General features: G+C 37.1%; 3 protein-coding genes across 4 annotated transcripts; all 3 read right to left on the bottom strand.

Annotated features, from left to right (window-relative positions):
- Positions 1-1473: 1473 nt before the first annotated feature.
- On the bottom strand, positions 1474-5528 carry LOC112286080 (quinolinate phosphoribosyltransferase [decarboxylating] 1b). 2 transcript variants are annotated; one of them, XM_024527632.3, is made up of 10 exons: positions 5353-5528; positions 5002-5147; positions 4451-4584; positions 4238-4301; positions 3842-3924; positions 3431-3514; positions 3110-3262; positions 2399-2575; positions 2108-2175; positions 1474-1803 (listed from the first exon to the last, which is right to left on the bottom strand). In XM_024527632.3, the coding sequence occupies exons 1-10, from the start codon at positions 5508-5510 to the stop codon at positions 1707-1709; spliced, it is 1164 nt and encodes a 387-aa protein (XP_024383400.1). In that variant the 5' UTR covers positions 5511-5528; the 3' UTR covers positions 1474-1706. The 2 variants fall into 2 exon arrangements, with proteins under 2 accessions (XP_024383400.1, XP_024383399.1); XM_024527631.3 differs by having other exon boundaries at positions 4930-5147.
- A 1279-nt stretch (positions 5529-6807) lies between these two features.
- On the bottom strand, positions 6808-12628 carry LOC112286079 (E3 ubiquitin-protein ligase APD2). Its single transcript, XM_024527630.3, has 12 exons — positions 12492-12628; positions 12276-12427; positions 10744-11046; positions 10434-10540; positions 10063-10185; positions 9821-9917; positions 9321-9395; positions 9040-9122; positions 8591-8740; positions 8246-8315; positions 7386-7668; positions 6808-7193 (listed from the first exon to the last, which is right to left on the bottom strand). Exons 1-12 carry the CDS (start codon positions 12626-12628, stop codon positions 7115-7117), a joined length of 1659 nt encoding a protein of 552 aa, XP_024383398.2. The 3' UTR covers positions 6808-7114.
- A 2439-nt stretch (positions 12629-15067) lies between these two features.
- On the bottom strand, positions 15068-17046 carry LOC112285278 (psbP domain-containing protein 2, chloroplastic). The gene is made up of 4 exons (XM_024525952.3): positions 16682-17046; positions 16492-16580; positions 15856-16011; positions 15068-15697 (listed from the first exon to the last, which is right to left on the bottom strand). The coding sequence occupies exons 1-4, from the start codon at positions 17031-17033 to the stop codon at positions 15446-15448; spliced, it is 849 nt and encodes a 282-aa protein (XP_024381720.1). The 5' UTR covers positions 17034-17046; the 3' UTR covers positions 15068-15445.
- Between the last annotated feature and the right edge of the window lie 3780 nt (positions 17047-20826).

The raw sequence follows: 20826 nt of genomic DNA on the forward strand, positions 1-20826 counted from the left end.
GCTTCTTGCAAGTGAATTTAGGAGCACCGAGCAGCACGGGCGCGGTCCTCAACCAGGTGTGGATCAAAACAGGATCTATGGTAGCGTACCAGGGGGATGTGAAGTTTGAGCGCGAGGGAATGATGGACCACGGGTTCAGCAACATGTTGAAGAAGCAGTTCACGGGCGAGGGCGCCACGCTCACGAAAGCCTCCACCAAGAGCCGCGCGCAGCTCTACCTTGCGGACAGCGGCAAGCGCGTCACGGTGCTCTACTTGCAGGGCGAGTCCCTCGTCGTGAACGGTGACGACCTTCTGGCATTCGAGCCCACTGTTACGCACAAGATCACTATGATGAAGAAGCTCTCCTCTATCGTTTCCGGTGGCCTTTACAACGTCCAACTCCAAGGCCATGGATTTGTTGCGATCCTCACACACGGCCAACCCTTAACTCTCGTCGTTGCGCCAGGTTACCCGCCTGTCTACACGGATCCCCAAGCCACGGTCGCGTGGTCAGGCACCCTAGTCCCCGACTTCAAATCCGATGTCGGATTAAAGACTCTGCTCGGCCGCGGCAGCGGTGAGACCTTCCAAATGAAGTTCGATGGCTCCAGAGGCCAGGGCTTCGTCGTTGTGCAACCCTATGAGGAATTCCCTATCCCTACCAGCAGCTCGTAAATGGATCCTTTCTCATTTTCGTAATGGATCTGCAGCAACAGCGACATGGGTAATCTTCGCTTCGCCTCGCCATTCTGAAGCCCTTGCAAATCGTCCCTCATCTTTACATCGATCTTTCGCAACCTTTCGACACTACGACGAGCTGTGCGAGACTACGACAACAATGTAGACTTTCTCTCTCTCTCTCTCTCTCTCTCTCTCTCTCTCGCTGTTTGTTTGTACCCTAAGCAGTTTTTCAGCATAGCTAAAGGTGAGTTTGGCTCATATTTTCTCCTTTGTTTATTCTTTCCACCATGTGTAAAATCTTACCTAAACAACGCATGAATAAACCTTCTGGCACATGAGTGTCAGGAGTTTTTTTTCTTAGAACGAGATTCTAATTTCTCTTGTTTCAATTGGGAATGAAATTGTTTGCACAGAAGATTGAATGTATTACTTTATTTGTGACAAGTGTCTCTTGTATTGTTACAAAACATGAATCTTACTAAATGGTGTCATTTGTGCACATAATACTTCAGTTGTCTCTGACTAATGGGTCTCTTTTTCTATAGGTTCACTTTGAAAAGGATATCGTAAAAAATCTTCCAAAAACTCCCTTGTGAAAAAAAGTCTTAATTTTTGAGGATAACATGTAATGTGAAGAAATAATAAGCTGAGCGAAGTCATTCTTTTATTATAAGTTTAAATATTAGCACATATCTCAATTCTAACAATATGACAAATATGAAAAAAAAGACTTAACTTTTTTTATTTTTTATTTTTAATGCTTATTGCTAACAATCTATGATGAGGTTGTTTGAATAATTGTAATGATTACTTTTCCACATTAAAGCTATTTATTCATAAAATGATAATTCCAGGAGGACTGCATGGGTCATCTTATATGCACCATGATCCAGCTACAATGTCGAAATTCACACCAACTCGTATTATTCTATTCAGTCTCGATGAATGAAGGATCACGTGCTTATGCAAATTGGTTTACATAAGTTTCCACACGATAACTCAGAGCACCGAGCAAGGAATGTCCAGACAGACGAGTACCGGGTATCATGCACGATTGGTGCGTTTGCCTACTTCTATAGCCAGTTCTGTGTCCACATTCAAAGAGATGTCCAATGCTTTCACTGAGTGTGTCAATGCCCCACTGTCCCCACATCACCAAAACACAACATCAGTGCCGAATTACCATGCAAAAAGAAAAGTCAAAATAAGAAATAAATTCACTATAAAGCAAAAACATCAGAAAAAGCATGATGCAATCAGGTAAGTAACAAGGTCCAGATAGAAGTGCACTGCTTTGCCTCACACACAGAAGCCAGAAACTTAAGTGAGGACGACAGAACAGTCCATTCTACAAGGAAGAATTCAATTCGCTTCTACAATAAAGCAACACAATTCAATTCGTTTAACTCAATTCTACCAATGAACATTTCATGCTACGAACTCACCTGGAAATGAAGGTCACACCAGTAGAACCAATTTTAGAAACCGTATCAAGCGTCACATTACCGGAGGCCTAGGTAACATCAATCGAAGGATTCGCAGTTCAGTCAACTAGTGTATCAAAGCACGACAAATGATAAAAATGTGTATATTTCTGATTATTGCATAGATCTAAAACTGTAAATGGAGCAAATTATACAAGACATACTGTACAATCCATCGACAAAGAATCCACAGAGAAGAAATACGTCGGACTTTCACTCCTACAAACGATATGGTATAAAGTGAACACAAACCTCAGTTTCAAATTTTCCCTCAATCATACTCACTGCTTGTTGAAGCAGAGAAACATCTACATCACCGTTCTCCAAAGGCACCACCATGTTATCAAGCATAACACGAGTTACACGGCCTTTGCCTTGTGCCACACTGTGCAGCACTTCTTGCACCTCTTCCAGAGTTCTTGTTTCAATCTGGCGCAGAAACCACGTCCAACACACCACAAGTCATTACTAATAGGTAAATAGTCACACTAGCTCTAATTCCTCAGCATGCCCCTATAACAGCCACAAGGGAAGAGAGAGGTTATAGTGAAAACTGCTAGAAAAAGTACAAGCGGGACTGTAATCTTCTATTTAATTAGTTCGTGAGATACTAATTCCCTAGCGCTAACAATGTCAGGAGTTACACTTGCTACCCACATGTTTTTGATGAAAAATACAAACTGCAAAACGTGATTAAAGATAGAAATAGAAAATAGAAAATTGTTGAGAAAGTACGGCAAGTTGCCATGCGCCCTCTATGAAGCTCATTCTAATTCTCATGTTTTGATTTTCCACCCATACTAACATGACAAAGGAGTGCAGCTGTTAACCGTATCGATATGACGAGAGCAGAACCAACATATTGGTAAAACCAACTGCATGTATAGAAACCTTATGAGGAAGATTCATATCAGCCACACCAGAGGAGATGCAAATCAATGAAAGTTCCAGTATAAAAGATACCTCAACACCAATTTTGAGATTCTTCGAGTTCAGATAATTGTCGACGGCGGATATGGCTTGCTGAATTCCTCCAGCGACAGCAATATGGTTATCTTTAACCATAACCATATCGTACAATCCCATCCGATGGTTTTCACCTCCTCCAATCAAAACCTGCATACCACCACCGCTTGCGCCCTTAACATTGAACCATATACAATGCACGAAGGAAATAAACAGGAAATGATGAAATTTGATTTCTCACTTCGTATCTATGTTGCTGAAGCGTGCATGTGCAAGCCAATAATAGACAAGCAACTAATTTGAGGAGGAAATACGTACTGCCCATTTATCAACAAGTCGTAACCCAGGTGCTGTTTTTCTGGTCTCCAATATTCGAGCTGGTTTTGCAGCTTCTGCCATGGCCTACCACGAGAGCACGTGGTCACGGTGAAACACACCGATTAGTGTTTATAAAGCATCACTAATAGTGCTGGATGGTTCCAGATATAAGTCAGGTACAAGTCTCAGTTCTAAGATTGTTTGAGGGCAAAGAAAACGTAATGAAAAGATTACTTGGACAAGTCAAGGTCACCATATTCCAAATGAAGCAAAGTTGCTACAACTATCTAGTGAATACAACAGCTCCAATAGAATGTCCAGAATATAATAGAATAAGGACTTCTTCGGCGATCGAAATTGTAGCTCCTAGCAACATATAACTTCTAAATCAAACCGGCATGATCATGTTACCTTAGTTAAAGTAGCTATACCACTCATCCGCTGCATAAAATTCAGAACAACTCTTTCCGCGGTCAATATGCTCTGAGCCGCTCCTGAGGGAATAAAAAGGCTGGTTAAAATTTCCTCCAATTCCTTTAACTCCTGAATGAATGTTTGTGTTAGATTCTTCTAAGCTCGCGATTAACCTCTCCGAACGGTTGATACCAAAAAAATGTAAACAGCGTTAATCACTCAACCTTGTAATCAGTGATGTTCAAAGTGAAGATCTAACTTGAAACCAAATCTGAACATCCTGAAGAGAGCAAAAGATACGCTCACACTTCAGCATACGAATCGCAGTTCGATTGAACAAAGTGCACAATTTACTTCTTTGACAGTAATCACAGCATACAAATGGGGACAAACCTCTAACAGTTCCAAATTGCTGGCCCTTGGTAATCAAATCTCCGTCGCGAACAGTCCACTCCACCTGCCACAAGCAACTCTCGAAGAGTTTTAAGTGTGATAATCAAGACCGGACGAACCTGGTATACAATTAACTGCCTACCTACAATCATTGTGCTTGCTGAAACATAGAGGAACCACCCGTTTTCATCAACGCAACATCAGGGAGCTAACCTTCAACGATGGGTCCACTTCAGTAAACACCATCTCTGCCAATGCGATTCCAGCAATCACTCCATTCGCCTTGGCTAGAAATTGAGCTTCTGCTTGAACGTCTGGCGTCATTGTTGCTAAGCAAGTCACATCACCTGCATGTATCGGAGCGTGCATGAGCAAAAGACCTAAATCCCTAAACCCATAGACATAAACAACTAATCGCAGGTGATTCATCTCTAAATATTCGAAACGTTGCCGTATTCAAGGCTCGTCTTTAAACTCTTAACCAACGCCCTAGACCATTCTTGTCCTCTCTTTGCAGCACTAACTTTCCAATACATACTGAAAAATAGAACTCGTTCTCCCTTAACGTGTAATCACACACACAATTACTTTAAAGACGAAACGACTAACAATTATCAACCAAAACTCCGTGACTCTTATACACCCCATTATCCAAGATTGTGAAAATTTTGAGATGAGCATAAATTACGAACTTGCTGGGTTTACCATAGCAGCAGCTGCGAGAATTCCAACCGGCAGAAAATTCAAAAGAACCAGGAACGCACCCTGATCGCCGGCATCCTCAGCAAGCGCCAGACGAATTACATGCAAAAGATCATACGTGGGGTGCGCAGGAGGCGGAACTGCGAACTTGGCTCCCTCGGTAGCAGACTTCACACCTACCATGGCCATGGACGGCCCTGCCCACCACCTGTTTCTCATCATAGCCCCCAAAACCCAACAATCAAACCAAATGACTTACCCAAAACAAACCAAAAAAAAAAAAAAAAACAAAACAAAACAAAACAAAACAAAAACTCTCGCATAATCCACATTCTACACTACTCTCACACAACCCTCTTCACATTTTCAGTAAACCCAAGGGCTGCTCCGCACAAGGTGAGGATGATGAGAACCTAGACGATGCTCCTGCAATTGGGAGTGTGGGGAATCCACCGAAGCGCGTACTTGACAAGACGAGGGAGGAGGCAAGTTTCGGAGAGGAGAGATGGGTTTGAGGGATTGCCGAGATACGTAGAGGTTGGGAAGCATGGGCGTGGTGCAGCAGCGCCATCGCTACCACGACAAGGACAAATATTTCCTAAGCTCTATTGCGTCCCCCTCGCTTTCGTTTCGGTGCTTGCGCACGGAAAAGCAAGTCCTCTCATCCGGCAACCAACCATGGCATCCTCGGTGCACAGGTGTAAACGGGGTCTCTTCCATAGGGTCGCTAATGGATAGGTCGCAAAGAGATCGGTCGCAACTTTTCAGTCGCAAATGAGGGTCGCAACTAAGTCGGTCGCAAATAGATTTGTCGCAAATAGTTGTTATTTAAAAGGTCGCGAACAGGTGGATTTATTTTCATCGTTTTGATTGGGTGATAAGATTGGTAATTATATAGTGTTGTGGATTTTTGAGCGATTGACGGGATATAGCAATTATAGGTATGATGGGTGTATTAGTCAGTAAAGGCATTGTAAAGGATAAAAGTTCTAAATGATAAAATACAGTGTTCAGTTGGAAAATAATATCTCAAAAATTGCTCCATGAGCCACAAAGAGTCGGGTGCATGTCCACATTGTGTGTTGAACTTGCATTGTTTGAATAAGGTGAAATGCTTACATACGTATACATGTACACACACATTTGGGTATGTGTATCAGAATGACATATTTTTAGCACAATTACATAGAGGATTATGAAATCCAAAAAAATTGTTCAATCTGCCACTAATTTTAACTTCATACATTTGTAGCTCAGGCTAACTTACAGTACAATTTTCCATAGATAGCCCATGAATGCTTTCAACAGAACATGCAAACTGGCGATTAGGAAGATCCATCCTCTTATCATGAATTATCTTACTGCATTGTGAAGTTAAGCTTCATTGTTCCACGTTTTAATTAAAGTACAACGGAAGGATGAATCTAAATAGTGTGTGGAACCAAGTCTGACACCAAGGCGATGCAAAGCACGAATTGGATAAAGATGCAATCCTACAACAAAAAATCTTTCATTCTTATGCACCTCGATATGGTCTTCTGAGATAAAAGTCGTGTGGCTAAGATCGATCCAATGACTGACACAAGCAAGGGATTGACGACGGTCAAAGGTTTGTAACTTCAATCAATCACTCTGCGAATAGATCTCGTTAGAATAAAATCTCTGAAAAGCATTAGTGGAAAGAACGATGAAGCAGCAGGCAGTGAGACCGAAGGTACACTATTCTGAACAGAAATGATAATTAGATGTGGACAAACGAACATACACATGAATATAGTAAGGTGTACATTAGTCTAATTGCAAGTTGAAGCGTTTTGGTTAGGCGCATGCCTACCAAACCGTAACCAAACAGATAATTGGGCGGTCTGTGTTGCTGAACCACATCGTTTTCTTTCTCATTATGCATTTGCAAACATCGACAATTCTCATGACAATGCTGTGTTTGCAAAGGAGGCAAAAAATCTCAACTTGATAGAAGACCAGAACGGTGTCGACACTTTCGTTTGCATGCAGTGTAATTTGCGCCTGGCACACTCCCAAAAATAAAAGCATGTGGATGCACAGGCAAGCAGTTCACCACCCCACGCTTTGCTTCAAAACTACAAATATTAACAAGCTACCGGTCAGTTGAACATATCAAACAGGGTATGGATAAAAGATAAGAACCCACAAAAGCTAAGCATCATAAATTCTCCGCACAGTCCGGATGGTTTGCCGACATATAGGGCATCTGTTTGAGTCGCCTCTTTGTATCCTGCAGCAGTCAACCAATCAACGTTAGTCTCCAGAAATAAAAAGCAAACTGCACATCTACTACAAATATGAACGGCACAATAAAAGAGTTCTTGATCAATTTGCCAAACAAAGTGGATTAAATCAGAATATCGATACCAATATCCTGCAGCATAGTTACTAACAAAAATAAAATTGGTCGAAGAAAGATTACCTCAGTCCACATGAGTAACACGTGCATCTATGGCCACAAGGATCGAAGAAACTGTTCTTCGGTGCATCCAAACATAAGGTGCAAAGCTGATTCTCAGGTATGCCTGCGGTCCCACTGTTATTTTCATCCGTTTGCATTGAGTAGTCAACTGGGGCTGACGCTGCAGGGAATTGAGCAGCATCTTCTGAGACTAGAGGAGTAACTTCTTGAGTTACGGTAGCTTGGGAGCCATTTTGTCGAAATTCAAAAGCCATGGTGAAGAGCAAACCCGCAGCAACAAGACCTGCGTGACATACAAATACGATTGGAATTCCAACATCAACCCAATGCTCTCTTAGTTAAATTTATGGCATATACGTCCAACACATAAAGACATATTCCAGGGAATGACTTAAGTGTTTATGAACTACCGTTGCAATAAGAGGTTACCACATTGCATCTATTTCATTTGAACAGTTAGGATAAACATCAATGCTTTCACAAATTACGTTACTAACGTTCTAGCATCAAATATATAGAAGCAGATGAATTTTCAAGAGCCCCAACCTTTCTTGCAATATTTTCCAAAACAAAGTTATGCACCGTCTGTTCTGCAATCCTTAAATCTGCCTCATTCATATTTACAAAAAATTGTACGTTTTGGATGTAGCACAACTTGTCCTTTTTATTTGTGTTAAACATATGAAACCCGCACTTTGACACCTAAAATCCCATAAGGAGTAGATGCTTGTACTCTCGCATAATCAATTCGGAAGCTACATGTAAAAATGCTTCAATGTATGTTCAAATTTTCCAAGGCATCTAAGTCAACAATCAATAAGAAACAGCTTCACCCGGATTTGAACCCGATATCAACTTACCCCAGCAAAAAATATAAGTGATCCAGCGAGGTACATACGACAGTTTAATCTTCCAAATATCCACTCCATGCTGCAAGCATCCAATACCCACAGGTAGTAGTGAGATTCACGAATATCTAAACACTAAGACCTTTACATACCATATACTCCAACAAAACCCTTACTTAAACCTAACATCAAAATTCAGTGGTGCCCGAATATTTGGAGTTGAATATGAAAAAGATTAATTGAACTATTATTGCAGATTTCAGCAATCATTGCTCACAGTGAACAGCTCAAAATCAACGAAGTTAAGTACAACTATATGTAGGAAAAGCGATCATGAATGAGAACAAAACCAAGTACCAGGTCAACGATTGGAGATGTTAGTAACACATAGGAAGTGTGCCCAAGTGAAAGTGGAAAATGGCAAGTATCTGTGATTTGAGAAGAACACACGGAATCCGCTTTCTCGGTGGAATAAACCACATAGCTTAACTGCAGATCGATGGATATCTGAATCAAAAGCAACAAGAAGATCGTGAAGAGGAAAAAAAAGCCGTAAGGTTATCACAACTAAGCCACAATTTTGCGGAGATTTAAAACAATGACTCTTGGAACACTACTCATGGAAATACCAAAAACACTCGACTACTATAACCAAAACAACCAGAACATAAACCTCAAATTATAAAACTGTCCACATGTGACAAATTATTTCAATGATCTGAATATTTTTTGAAAAAGTCGATATTTTCTCCATAAAGCATCTCAGCGTTTGCCTGATGGCAAGAATAAAGAAACCTATGACTTACAGTTAACTTAATAGAATTAAGATTGCCGAACACTACGCAATAATCATCGTCCTCTTCCACCTTAAAACTCAGCGATCCTTTGTCTGCACATCAAGGTGATGACCACCTTAAACCATTACTCGTTCTGAACCATTCATCAGTAGAGTCAATCAGTGATTCGCTGAAAAATAGTTCAGCGTGCTGATCATTAGAGTTGCAACTCCAATACACAGTGTGCTCAATTGTGTACACATACATCACTTTCAGGGGGTTCTGGCATTTACTATTTCGCAGATACATACCAGAAATACGTCTCCACCTCAGTGCCGCAGTAGGATTAGCTGGATCGCCTTTCCAATCCTGAAATCCATCTTCACCTACAAAAAGAAATCGCAAACCCTTTATAAGCCCAGATTCAAATGTTGTAGAAACAAACTTCGAGGCTCAGTGGTATCAAACTTAATCTATTTTAACTTAGAAATTTTTCAAATATATTTTGAGCTACTTATCTCATCAATAAAAGAGATAAAATTCTTCAATAAAGACAAGATACATCAAGAATTGAAATCAACCCAGAAGCAAAAAAAGTGCCAGTAATGAGATGAGCTTTAATTTAGAGCAATCCAGTTAATGCTACGCACATAGCTCTAATTCATAAAGGAGATTGTCAAGGTACATGAAGCTCAGAGTATATCTCATTATCAGGGACAAAGTACACCAGGAAAGTTCGGTAAGTAAAACTCTGGATCACAATTGAAACTCAGTATGAGAATTGTAAAATAGATGATGCCAGGAAATCAACCTTTCACAATAGCGACAATCAAGCTGCCTTTTGAAGGATCCTGCAACGTGCATGATAGCTCCAAAGTCGAGCCCTTATTTAACCAGTATGTGTGTCGCTGCAAACATGCCACTCTTTGAAATTGATGCACACAAAAGCACCAGATGCTAAGATTTACCTAAATATACTCAATTGCAAAGCATAAGGAGAAGCATACAACAATGAATGGAATTCTATGCTAACGAAAAAGCAACAAAAAATACCTTATGAGATCTCTTCTCAATGACGTAATCGTCAATAGTCTTTTTCTCAGGATATGAAGAACCAAGCTCGGGGCGAGTTGAAAACGAACGAGCAACTGGGCCTTTGTCCCGGAGATTTTGTACCTAAATTAACCAAACAATAAGAAAAAGTTGTTAATCAAACAAGAATCTACAGAAATCTCAAGTTAGATTAAAAAGTGAATATCCTGACACAATTATTTCCTCACAACTTGCTCAGTAAACCCATATTCCAAATCTATTCCACTGTAGTACACACTGTAAATGTTTCATCGGTTATTTATAATCACTACCATTGACTCTGATTTCAAGAGAAATAACTATCAAGCACTAACAAAAATCAAAGAACTCACTTTTATTTCCTTAACAAAGAAGGAATTGGCCTTTGTCACCCGCGAATAGAACATACCCATCTCCAGCTCTTGAGTTCCATAAAGGCCAAATATCATCCACAACGACACTGGTTCATCGTCATCAGGAAAAAGTAAAAACTATGTCAGTAAGCAATTAGTAAAATAATAATTTTTAAAAAAATGTAATTGATCGCATTCCATGATATCATAAACAAAACGAAACTTAAAGATGTATCAAACCATGGAAAGCTAATAAACCTAGTCAGAATCTTGAGAATGATAAACATTTTCTTCAGGGAAGAATCCGTACCGAAAAATGAAAAAAATGCAAAAACAACAAAGAAGCCACTTTTTGCTGGCGTCCCCTCCCCTCTTCGCTGGTCTCGTTCTGTGCTCCACGACCTCTGATTGTTGGAGTACGAGCGATTCCAATACGAATTATAATAACTTGGAGGGTCGTCCATTGTCCTACGACGAGGTCGATCACTTACATTCGGGCCAAAAGGCTCTTCCTTACCACTTGAACCGTAGGCAGATGTTATCGCTCCATCAAAAGCTCCACCACTAGACCTTCCCATGCCCAGCCTTCGTCTTGCAAGGTCCGCCAGATTGTCTGAGGCAATCCACAGCGACCGTTCATCAATACTAGTGTGGCTATGTATTGACGAAAACTGACTTGAATAAATTCAACTTCAAATTTCGTTCTCACATGGACTCAGACTTACAATAACAAACGATCGCTGCTTATTCTCCAGACAGTGAAGGATTCCTGGCGCCAAACATATATATACCGTGAATATGGGACACATATTCAATCTTTGAAAGTTAATTCAATGCACTTCTATACTGAGACTCACTCAACCAATCTTGCGTCATTCAAATCGCCCTTAAGTGCACATTTCTTGTGATCGATAATTTGTATAAACCCGCTTCTGGTTAAATCAATCGGCTTTCGAGATAAGTTCAAACATGAGACAGATTCTTAAGATTAAGACTCTTTTATAAATTGTATCCATTGCAGATGATCCTGTTCAGTATCCCCTACTACCGTTCATCAAACCCTGAACCAATATTCAAAATATATCTTAAAGAATACCAAACAACAAATTGAAAATTGAACAGAAATATCTAGCTTCGTTGCTTTAAATCAATTAATTCGAACTGAAATAGAATCGTCATTGATCCGATTACTCAGACACCACTTCTCTGTGTCTAAATTACAAGCCGTCGAGTTCAAATTCTGCAATTAAGAATCAGAACACCAGCTCACCAAATCACACACTCAAAAGTTCCAACACAGCTAACTTCAACACGATTATCTCTGAAAGCCAGTCGCTCGAGATACTTCACGATCCGAGGATTAAAGGCGATTGAAGAAAATAAAGCCCAAACTACACATCACAGCGAAAACATGAATATACGCTACGGCATGGTTGAAACCACACCGAAAACGCCAAAAATCTCAAACATAATCCACTATCCTTGTCACATCACAAAAACACAAACCAAATCGACCCTCTCACCCGAATTCGTAACACCACTACATCTCACCTAGTTACGGACTCACACGGTTCTTCTTCTTCTCCTCCTTCTTCTTCACCTCACAAAATTCCAAAACCTCAAAACTCCACCGCCGAGATTTAGCGAAAAACGAAAACTAACTGCGCAGACAGAATTTCAAATCTGCGAAAACACGAAGACCGACTTGATAAAGAAGGTGAATGCAGGGATAAAGAACGACGGAAATCAACTGACAAGTGACGAATGGCACGCGCCAATTCAGCGACCTAGAAGCAGCAAAGAAATAAGAAATCCACACAGGACGGCAGCGAAACGCGTTACCTGTAACCGACAAGTGGAGTAGATCCAAGTCAGGCCTCGTGGCCGCAGTAGTCTCTAGTGAATCGCCCTCTCTATACGGCCCCCTCCCCCTCGCAACAACAACAGGGAGGGGCTTCGACGCACCCAGGACAACCACGACGACGACGCCGACCCTTCAATATTCGTCTTATACCTGTTCATACCCTGGACTCATCACGACTCTGTCAGTACACATACCCGGATCTGTATTTCCCGGTTACGTTAGCCAGGATTGTGAATCGTGGGTATCGGAGACAGACGTCGCATTTTCGTGGTGACTTGGGAGTTGTGCCACGTCTGCTCCAGAATCGGTCTATCCTGGAGCGTGACGTCATTCTAGTGCTTTGCGTGCTGACACGGTCGAGCTCCACTTGTCCGCTTCCTGCTTAGTGGCGTCATATTCCATGTGCATTTGATTCAAGTGGATTTTATCATTAAAGCATTTGTGAGAGTTTGCAAATTGTGCTTCACACTAAGTGATGGTGAATTATTGTTTTGTGTAGAACTGATATTTTGAGTAGTGGTTTGAAATTTGGAAGTGCTTCATATTTTCAAAGTGGAAAATGAGGTATTGTATTCTTTTTTGTTCGATTCTCTGATGCTTATTCTTAATGTTTACAAGGGAGAATATAAATAAACTGAATTAAATAAATAAAAGAGAATTTTTCATCACCAAAAATGAATATTGTATGAATACACCATGTGCTAAAAGACCATTAGTTGTTCTTAGCTCTATAATATATTATAAGATTTAAATACCAAGGTTTTTTTGTAGTGGGATGATTGACATCAATTAATGCTTTTATATAAACTTTGCATACTTGCAAGTAGACATCAAGTCAATTGGGATGTAGGAGTTTTTTTTTGTTTATATTTAAGAGGTTAATTACGTAAATAAAATTATATATATATATATATATATTCAATTAAATGACTCTTGTATGTAATGGAATATACATAAAAATAGATATACACATACATAACTCATTACAAAAAAATACTTCCTTGATGCTTATGAAAGTATCTTTTTTGATGTTATGTGTTTTTTTGATTACGCTTATACATATATATATATATATATATATATATATAGAAGAAAGAGTACCTTAAAAAACATTAATTAAAAACATCAATCAAAGATGCAGTTGATGTGTCTTAAAAATTCACATTTTAAATCTCAATATTATGATCTTGAAAATTATGTAGTAAAAATAAATAAATAAATAAATAAAAAGTTTTTATCACAACATTTTTGGTTAGATATGTAAAATTTCCATGATGCAAAAAAAAATGAATAGAAAAGAAGAGATAAATTTACGACTGTAACACCAACAATAACAACAAAAAATAATAAATAAAATAATAAATAAAATCAAATAACCTCAAAAGAAGAAACTGGTCATTATTTCTCCTTCAGGGTACAAGTTCCCACTAATAAAAAATTGGATTGATGTTGCAGTTTTCTAACATGATATATATATGTATATATATATATATACATACATATTATAAATATTGATGCTTTTAATTATAGATAAAGGATCTTATATTTAAAATTTGATTAACATCGAATTCTACTTATGGAGTATTATACATATCATTGACACATCATTTACTACAATGAATAGTTAGTTTGAGCCATGGATAAAATTTTGTGTTTAATTCTCACAAATAATACAAAACAATTTGTAGCAAGTACAAAATTTCTCTTATTATGTTAGAATACCTATTATATATATATATATATATATATATATATTTAAAAGCAAGGAATATAGTTTGAAAGTTTGTTGACTTCATGTATGACAAACACATAAATAGTAAATAAAAATTATAAAATAGTATATATATATATATATATGGGAATGTTAAATAGACCCATGCTTTTACTAAATAGATTCACCTTTGATGAAAAAATATGGTAATCATTATCAATGTGGTTGGTCTTTATTGGTTGCAAATTTAATAACAGAGAAATGAATCTAGAAATCATAATTTTTTTTCATGATGCTTAGAATTGGTAGGTTGATTTAGTAAAAACTTAGATCTATTTAACATTCCTTAATATTTATATATATATATATATATATATATGAAATTATTTGTCTTTGTTCTTGACCTCTTTATATGAACTCCAACAATATATGTGAGGCTTAATCTTTTTTCTTTTTTTCAAAAAAAGAACAACAATAGATTTGCAATAATTTTTCAAAGTTGTTAGTAGCATTATGTACATTTTTAATAACAAAGGATATAGTTTTTATTTTTCTGTCAAATGTTTATCACATTCCACAAGGAAACTTTCTTTTATGAATTTGCACAAAGGAATGAAAGTACTTATCAATCCAATCTCATGACAAGAAAGGTTTATTCATTGAGATAAAAATAGATATCGTTTTCCTATACTTCAACCATCATACTATAAACAGGTGTTGATTTTGAATACACTTGTTCGAAGATATGTTGAGATATTTTATCAAATCTGTATTTTCAATGACAGACTCATTTGTATATTCTTTTTTTCTACTAGCATATGCTAAATGAAATGTTAGATCATTCCTCCGTTCCAAAACACCAAATGCTAATAGACAAATACCACGATAACACAATTAAAGTCCAAATCATTCCTTGTGCTACAGTTTGGAGAATTACAAATGAGTTTTGTTCCTAAACAATGACAAAATCTTAAACTAAAGTACAAGTCAGAACTAAGAGTGTTACACTGAGGTTGAGATCGTCAAAAAAGGATTGCAATAACAGTGAAGACCAAACAATGGATAAAAGTTCATGGGTATTTATTAGATGCCATTAAAAATCATACCTAAAAATTCCTCAAGAATGTGATCGATTTATCAAATCTAGCTACTCCGTAAGAATGAAGTTTAGATTGATAATCTGCCACAATACGTTGCCTCGGCAGGAGCTTAAACTCACATTGTGCGACAATTCCCTGGATTCCTAAATGAATGGATGTCTCTGCAGTGTGTGTGTGTGTGAAAATGAAGCTCGTAAGACAATTCAGACACACATTCTATCTCGAAGGTTCACCGACAGGAGCTTCGAGCAGAAACAGCTTGAAAATCCTCTTCAGAAAACACACCACACGTGGAAGAGATATACTAACAAATGAATCATGCGGCACACGAGAGGCTCTATGCTAACAAATCAAAGGAATTCAGAACCTGCTCGAAGGCCTCGGCCGATGCTGCAGGTGCTGGTGCAGCTGGGCTGTCTACATAAGTGATGTTGAGGATGTAGAGCTTTTTGGAGGCCACCGTGACGGCAGAGAGCACTCTCTTCTGGCCCCTTGTGCTATCCAAAGTGTACTCCAGAATGTAGAGTGGGGTGTCGCCTTGAGCTTGTCGCTCCAGGACACGCACCAGCTGTGCATCGTTTGTGCTTGGCTGCACTCACAAAAACCCAGTTCTCAATAAACAGAACCTCAAAGACAGTTTGAGAGCTACACCATAGCCAGCGCAATGTGTCTTTGTTACAACAAGCTCAATCTAATTAAACATCTGCAACATAGCAATCCGTATATGGTAGTGAAGTAGGACTTCACCTTTTTGCGTTCCGCTGCAATGAGTCTGTCTGCAACAACGTCCGGATTACCAAAATCTTTGAGTGAAGCGATTCGAACTGGATTCACTACCACGCCGATGGTGTTCCCACGTTTTGCCGGGTCTTCGAACAGAACGGTCGCTCCCGCTTTTTCCACCTGCATTCCGGTTGTAATGAGAGATGTAGTATTCGTGGTGAGCAGCTCACAACCAAGCCATTAGCTGATATGTTATGAATGATTCAGTCCCAGCTCCGTGCCACTGTAAGATTAGAATGGTCCTTCGCAAGCGTTGTAACTCATGAGGACATCCAAAATCAAGCCCCCCGCCATATTTGAAACATGTGCAGCAGCGCAATGACAGAGGCATAAAGGACCCGAGAACACAAAATCCTAGCGAGAAATCCTGAAAGACAGTAGAAGCACGAGAGGCGACAAAAACAGAAAGGAATTTCAAACCAGTACAGTAAGGTAAAGGATGGCGCCATCAATAAAATGTGTGAATTTTGGTGCAGATGTACAGACAACTGCTTCTGTGTCAAAGCCCAGGCATGTATCAAAGCGCATAGAGGTGCTTGTAGAAGCGCGAAAGAGTTCGAACCACGGCACCCTCGACGTGAATTTGTCAGATTCATTTACCTTGTTCCAAAGTGCTGGCCGCAGCAACTTGAACCCTTCCTTCTCATCGACGTACAGCTCCAAACTCGGAGCATCCACAGCTTCTGTCTCTGTAATCAGAAAAAATCCGAGAATTCTGATGAGAATTCGCACTTATATTCCTAATTCCAAAAAACCCATTCTGAGATAGTGCACAGAGATAGCAACAGACCATCGGCACGAGCACGTTCCGGCGAAACCAGCACGCCACTCATCGCCATTGCCAACAAACAATCTCTCCTCCCCCATCTCGACCTCTCCAGGTCGACTGCAGCCAATCCTTGCGACTCTTGCCTATCCGATGCACCCAAATCAAAAACTCCCTCACGTCCATTCACCACGTCTTCTTCGCCGCAGAATTCAAACGAATTGCGAGCGCTCAATCCCAGAGGCGCCCTCGGAACGCTCCTACCCGACCATCTCCGTCCGGCACTCAAACCCTCAGCTGCAATCCTCGCAGACGAACCCAACGCGAACACAGCACACGACTGGAGCGTGGACATCGCCATCGCCATGGGACCCATTCGAGGTGCAGCAGCAAAGGGCTTACAAAATCCATATCTCTGTGTGGCGCCATATCCTGGCGTGTCCCTGTGCCACTCCTTTCCACCCCGATGGCCAATTGCTCGTCAACAGGACCTCCTCTTTCATCCGCGTTCGTTACTCTACCCTCCGCAGTCTCCTCCTCGACCAAGTTTAAGTCGATGCTCCTCATCTTCGAACTTGATTGCGTCTCTTCCCTCTCGCAATCTCCACATTGATTGCGCGACCTCAACGCCCACGCGTCCACCACCTCTCAAGATGAAGTTGTTGTCACCGACACCGATCGCTTTGTGGGTTTCGTTGATGATGTTGGGTATCATGATGCTCTCGGGCGCCTCACTCGCATTGGCGCCGCTCGTTCCTCGGCGTGAGGTCGTGGGAATTTGGGGTCGTATTCGTCGCCGACTCTGCGCCGCTTCTTCGTTTTTCTTCGTCGACTCGCAACAATGAGGTGGTGAGTAAGTGTGTGTGTTTACCAAGGGAGTGGTTTTAGGGTTTCGGAGATGAAGCGTGGAGAAGGTGAGAAGAGATTCCATGTGCACATCGTGACACTAAGTTTTTCGTTATTCATTCCAAGTCTCCGGATCTATTCCAACTTTTTAGGTGATTTCGATGTATGTGTGTGTATGTCTTTTTTTGTATTTTCATATTCTAAGATTTTAATTCCATTATGTTAATTTTTTTAAAGTATTTAGTATGTTTATAGGTTTAGTTGAGTTTTTTTTTTTTTTTTTTTTTTTTTTTGAACATTTTACCAAAGTATATTAAGGCAACCAATTTCCATTCCTACAATCAAAGTAACAAAATTGTTTTGTTCTTTTTTTGTCTTTGTAAATCTAAGTTGCTGGCAATTATAATAAGATTTTTTAAACTTCTGGGAAGTATTTTTAAAAAATAAATTAGGGTACTTTGACAAAGAAATTGAGTAATAAGTTAACAAAAATAATCTACAAGATTGACAAAATTTTGTAAATAGACTTGATTTTAGATGATTCAATGTATATTGAAGAGATAAATCTTACACATTGATGACATTTGAATGAATTTGTTGTTGATGACTTTATCATTGTTTTAATATTAATGCAATTCTTTTGTAAATAATATTTTATAGACATAAGTTATTTTTATGACATTTATCCAAAATACATTTGATATTGATTAAAAAAAATTGTTGTTCAATTTGTAATAAAAAGATTTGGCATGAGCTATGAACAAGCTAACTTTAGTGGCTACTAGATGTAAAGAAAGAAGATACAATTCTCTATTGTCTTTCTATCTAATGGCTCAAAACTACCCTTAGATTTGATTGGTTAACTTAAAAAATTAGAGATATACAAAAGTAGATTCATCTAAAGAAGCAATTAAGGCGGATTGTCTCCTATCAACTTGTCCAATTTAGATTGTTCCAAATTAATTTGTTACAACTTAAGTGTCCCCTTCTACATAAGATAACATATTTTAGTAGCATGCTTATATTCTATTTCTTTGATTTGCTTTGATCCACATATTTTGGTCATTGACATGCAAAACAAGTAGTTTTCCAATTTGAGCCATAAATTATTATCATGGTTTGATTTTGTGGTTATTATGATTTGATTTAGCTCTGTAGACAAGCAGTCTTGCATTTACAATTGTGACCAAATTTGTGTACTTTGTTCCATTGCCTTCCTTTGTTACACTTGTCTTTATTTCTTTATAAGGGTCTCACAATTGCATTACCTTTTTGTGTTTGTCTTTAACTCTTCACTAACATCTTGAAGCTACATTCACTTCATATACTTGTCTTTATCTTTGTATAAGAGGTCTTATAGAAGATCTTATGGGATAAATATTCTATGTGATTGTTAGATTTATATTTATATTTTTCTATGCTTCATGTCTAATATTTGATTAATTTTATATTTATAAAATATAAATTGTAATATTTTAACTATATATATATATATATATATATATATATACATATATAAACATATGTTATTTTACACTTATAAATTAGTTTTATGATATTTTTAATATATAATTTATTTACATATCAAAAGTTGAATCATAAAAATAAATTTGATATAAATCAAGAAGTTTAATTCTAACTATCAACCAACTTTTTACACAATTATAGGCAACTCCTAATATATATAGAAAAGTAAATACCTTCTTGCATATTTGAAAAAACTTGAATCTAATTTATTCTTAAAGATTCAAATAATAATAAAAAAAATTATACAAAGAAATGTGATTAATGAGTTGTTCATTATTGCTAGCATTATCATAAAAGAAATGATTTAATTTGTCTTTTTGAGAACATCCATGTAGTTTTTTTAATGGCCATTTCCTAACATTAGATGTAATAAGTTTCTTAATCAATTTTTGATAAGTTTTTTTTTTTTTTTTTTTTTTCTATCTTTTAATATCAATAAATAATTTATGATTTGTATAAAATAATATTAATAATGTTAAATTTTTTATTAAATAGAATTCGATGGAATTAACTTTGAATAGTTAATTCAAGAATTAGAATTCTTTATAAATTTGGCTCTTCCTTGTTTTGTTCCTAAGTACTTATGCCATCAATTAACCTATTTTTTGAGCAATGCATTGTAGAATAGAAGAATAATCTAATGTATACAATATTTTCTTGAATTTTTTTATTTATATTATCATCTAATACCCTCACTATTTAAAAATACTGATAACTATATATATCAAAATAAATATTTTAACTTTTTAATTTTTTATTTGTACAACATGTGGCTAATTTATTGACTAATTTTTAACCTATTAAATATGTACAAAAATAAATTTTCATTCATACTTTTTTACAAGATGTTATCAAATCTTCCTATCAATACTTACTTCTATGTAATTCTTATATTTTAGGTAAATATTTATATTAGTGATATTATCTTCCCTTCTAAAGATAAGTTTTACAAAGTTCAATAATTATTTATTGGTAAAGTCAGAAAGACAATAAATTATATTTTTCACACACATATATATATATATATATATATATATATATATATATTTAAAGGTAGTAAATAGATTCATTTAGCCATTGTTATTATCATATATTAAGGCATGAAGACCTCCTTAATATTTATTCATTATAGAATATTTTAAGAATATATTAGAATTAATCAATGAAGGATAAATATTTTTAATAAGTATTTATATATACAAATATACATATATTCATCTTTCACAAATATGTTGTTTTCAATATTTTTATAAACATACTACATCTTTGAATACACCAAAAACTTTACTCATAGAATAATCTTCAATTCATTTTATTTTAATTTACAGTCTATTCTATAAAATTTTACTATATCCATATATTTTAATTAGTTTTCATATTCAACATGTTACATGGTGTCTTGAAAAAATGGACCTCAAATAAAAATTTAAATTGAATTCTACTTGTACACTTCTTTTTGTTGTTTGGATGTTTGTTTTTGTTTTTGTTTTTTTCTATCATTTTATTGTTTTATAAAACATTATTTGATATCTTATGCTAACATTTTTTTTATAATGATATAAAAGAGCTCAATTAAATAGTCATAGTGTGCTTTAAAAAATAATTTATAAAATACTATCTATGAAAATATAAAGTATATAAATAAATTTATTATATTTTACATTATGTTTATCTATATATTTTATATTTAAAAATAAGAATTAATATCAAATAAAAATATCTAAGTAATTAATTATTATTTTGATTTTTTTTAATAATTATGTCATCAAGAAAAAGTATTAAGAAATGATATATAT

Source organism: Physcomitrium patens, chromosome 8 (assembly GCF_059467195.1).
Source record: "Physcomitrium patens ecotype Gransden chromosome 8, ASM5946719v1, whole genome shotgun sequence".
Lineage (NCBI taxonomy): Eukaryota > Viridiplantae > Streptophyta > Bryopsida > Funariales > Funariaceae > Physcomitrium > Physcomitrium patens.

What these genes read in the sequence shown, in the direction of transcription:
- LOC112286080 (XM_024527631.3), bottom strand. Translation starts at nt 5,510, where the DNA reads ATGGCGCTGCTGCACCACGCCCATGCTTCCCAACCTCTACGTATCTCG. An exon ending in ATTGCAGGAGCATCGTCTAG is followed by an intron (nt 5,148 to 5,352) that starts GTTCTCATCATC and finishes GATGAGAAACAG; the next exon opens with GTGGTGGGCAGGGCCGTCCA. An exon ending in GCAATTTGGAACTGTTAGAG is followed by an intron (nt 3,925 to 4,237) that starts GTTTGTCCCCAT and finishes TTATTCCCTCAG; the next exon opens with GAGCGGCTCAGAGCATATTG.
- LOC112286079 (XM_024527630.3), bottom strand. Translation starts at nt 12,628, where the DNA reads ATGACGTCACGCTCCAGGATAGACCGATTCTGGAGCAGACGTGGCACA. An exon ending in ACTCCACTTGTCGGTTACAG is followed by an intron (nt 11,047 to 12,275) that starts GTAACGCGTTTC and finishes GGATTGCCTCAG; the next exon opens with ACAATCTGGCGGACCTTGCA. An exon ending in TGCATTTTTTTCATTTTTCG is followed by an intron (nt 10,541 to 10,743) that starts GTACGGATTCTT and finishes ACGATGAACCAG; the next exon opens with TGTCGTTGTGGATGATATTT.
- LOC112285278 (XM_024525952.3), bottom strand. Translation starts at nt 17,033, where the DNA reads ATGGGTCCCATGGCGATGGCGATGTCCACGCTCCAGTCGTGTGCTGTG. An exon ending in GGAACGTGCTCGTGCCGATG is followed by an intron (nt 16,581 to 16,681) that starts GTCTGTTGCTAT and finishes TTCTGATTACAG; the next exon opens with AGACAGAAGCTGTGGATGCT. An exon ending in GGCCAGCACTTTGGAACAAG is followed by an intron (nt 16,012 to 16,491) that starts GTAAATGAATCT and finishes ACCGGAATGCAG; the next exon opens with GTGGAAAAAGCGGGAGCGAC.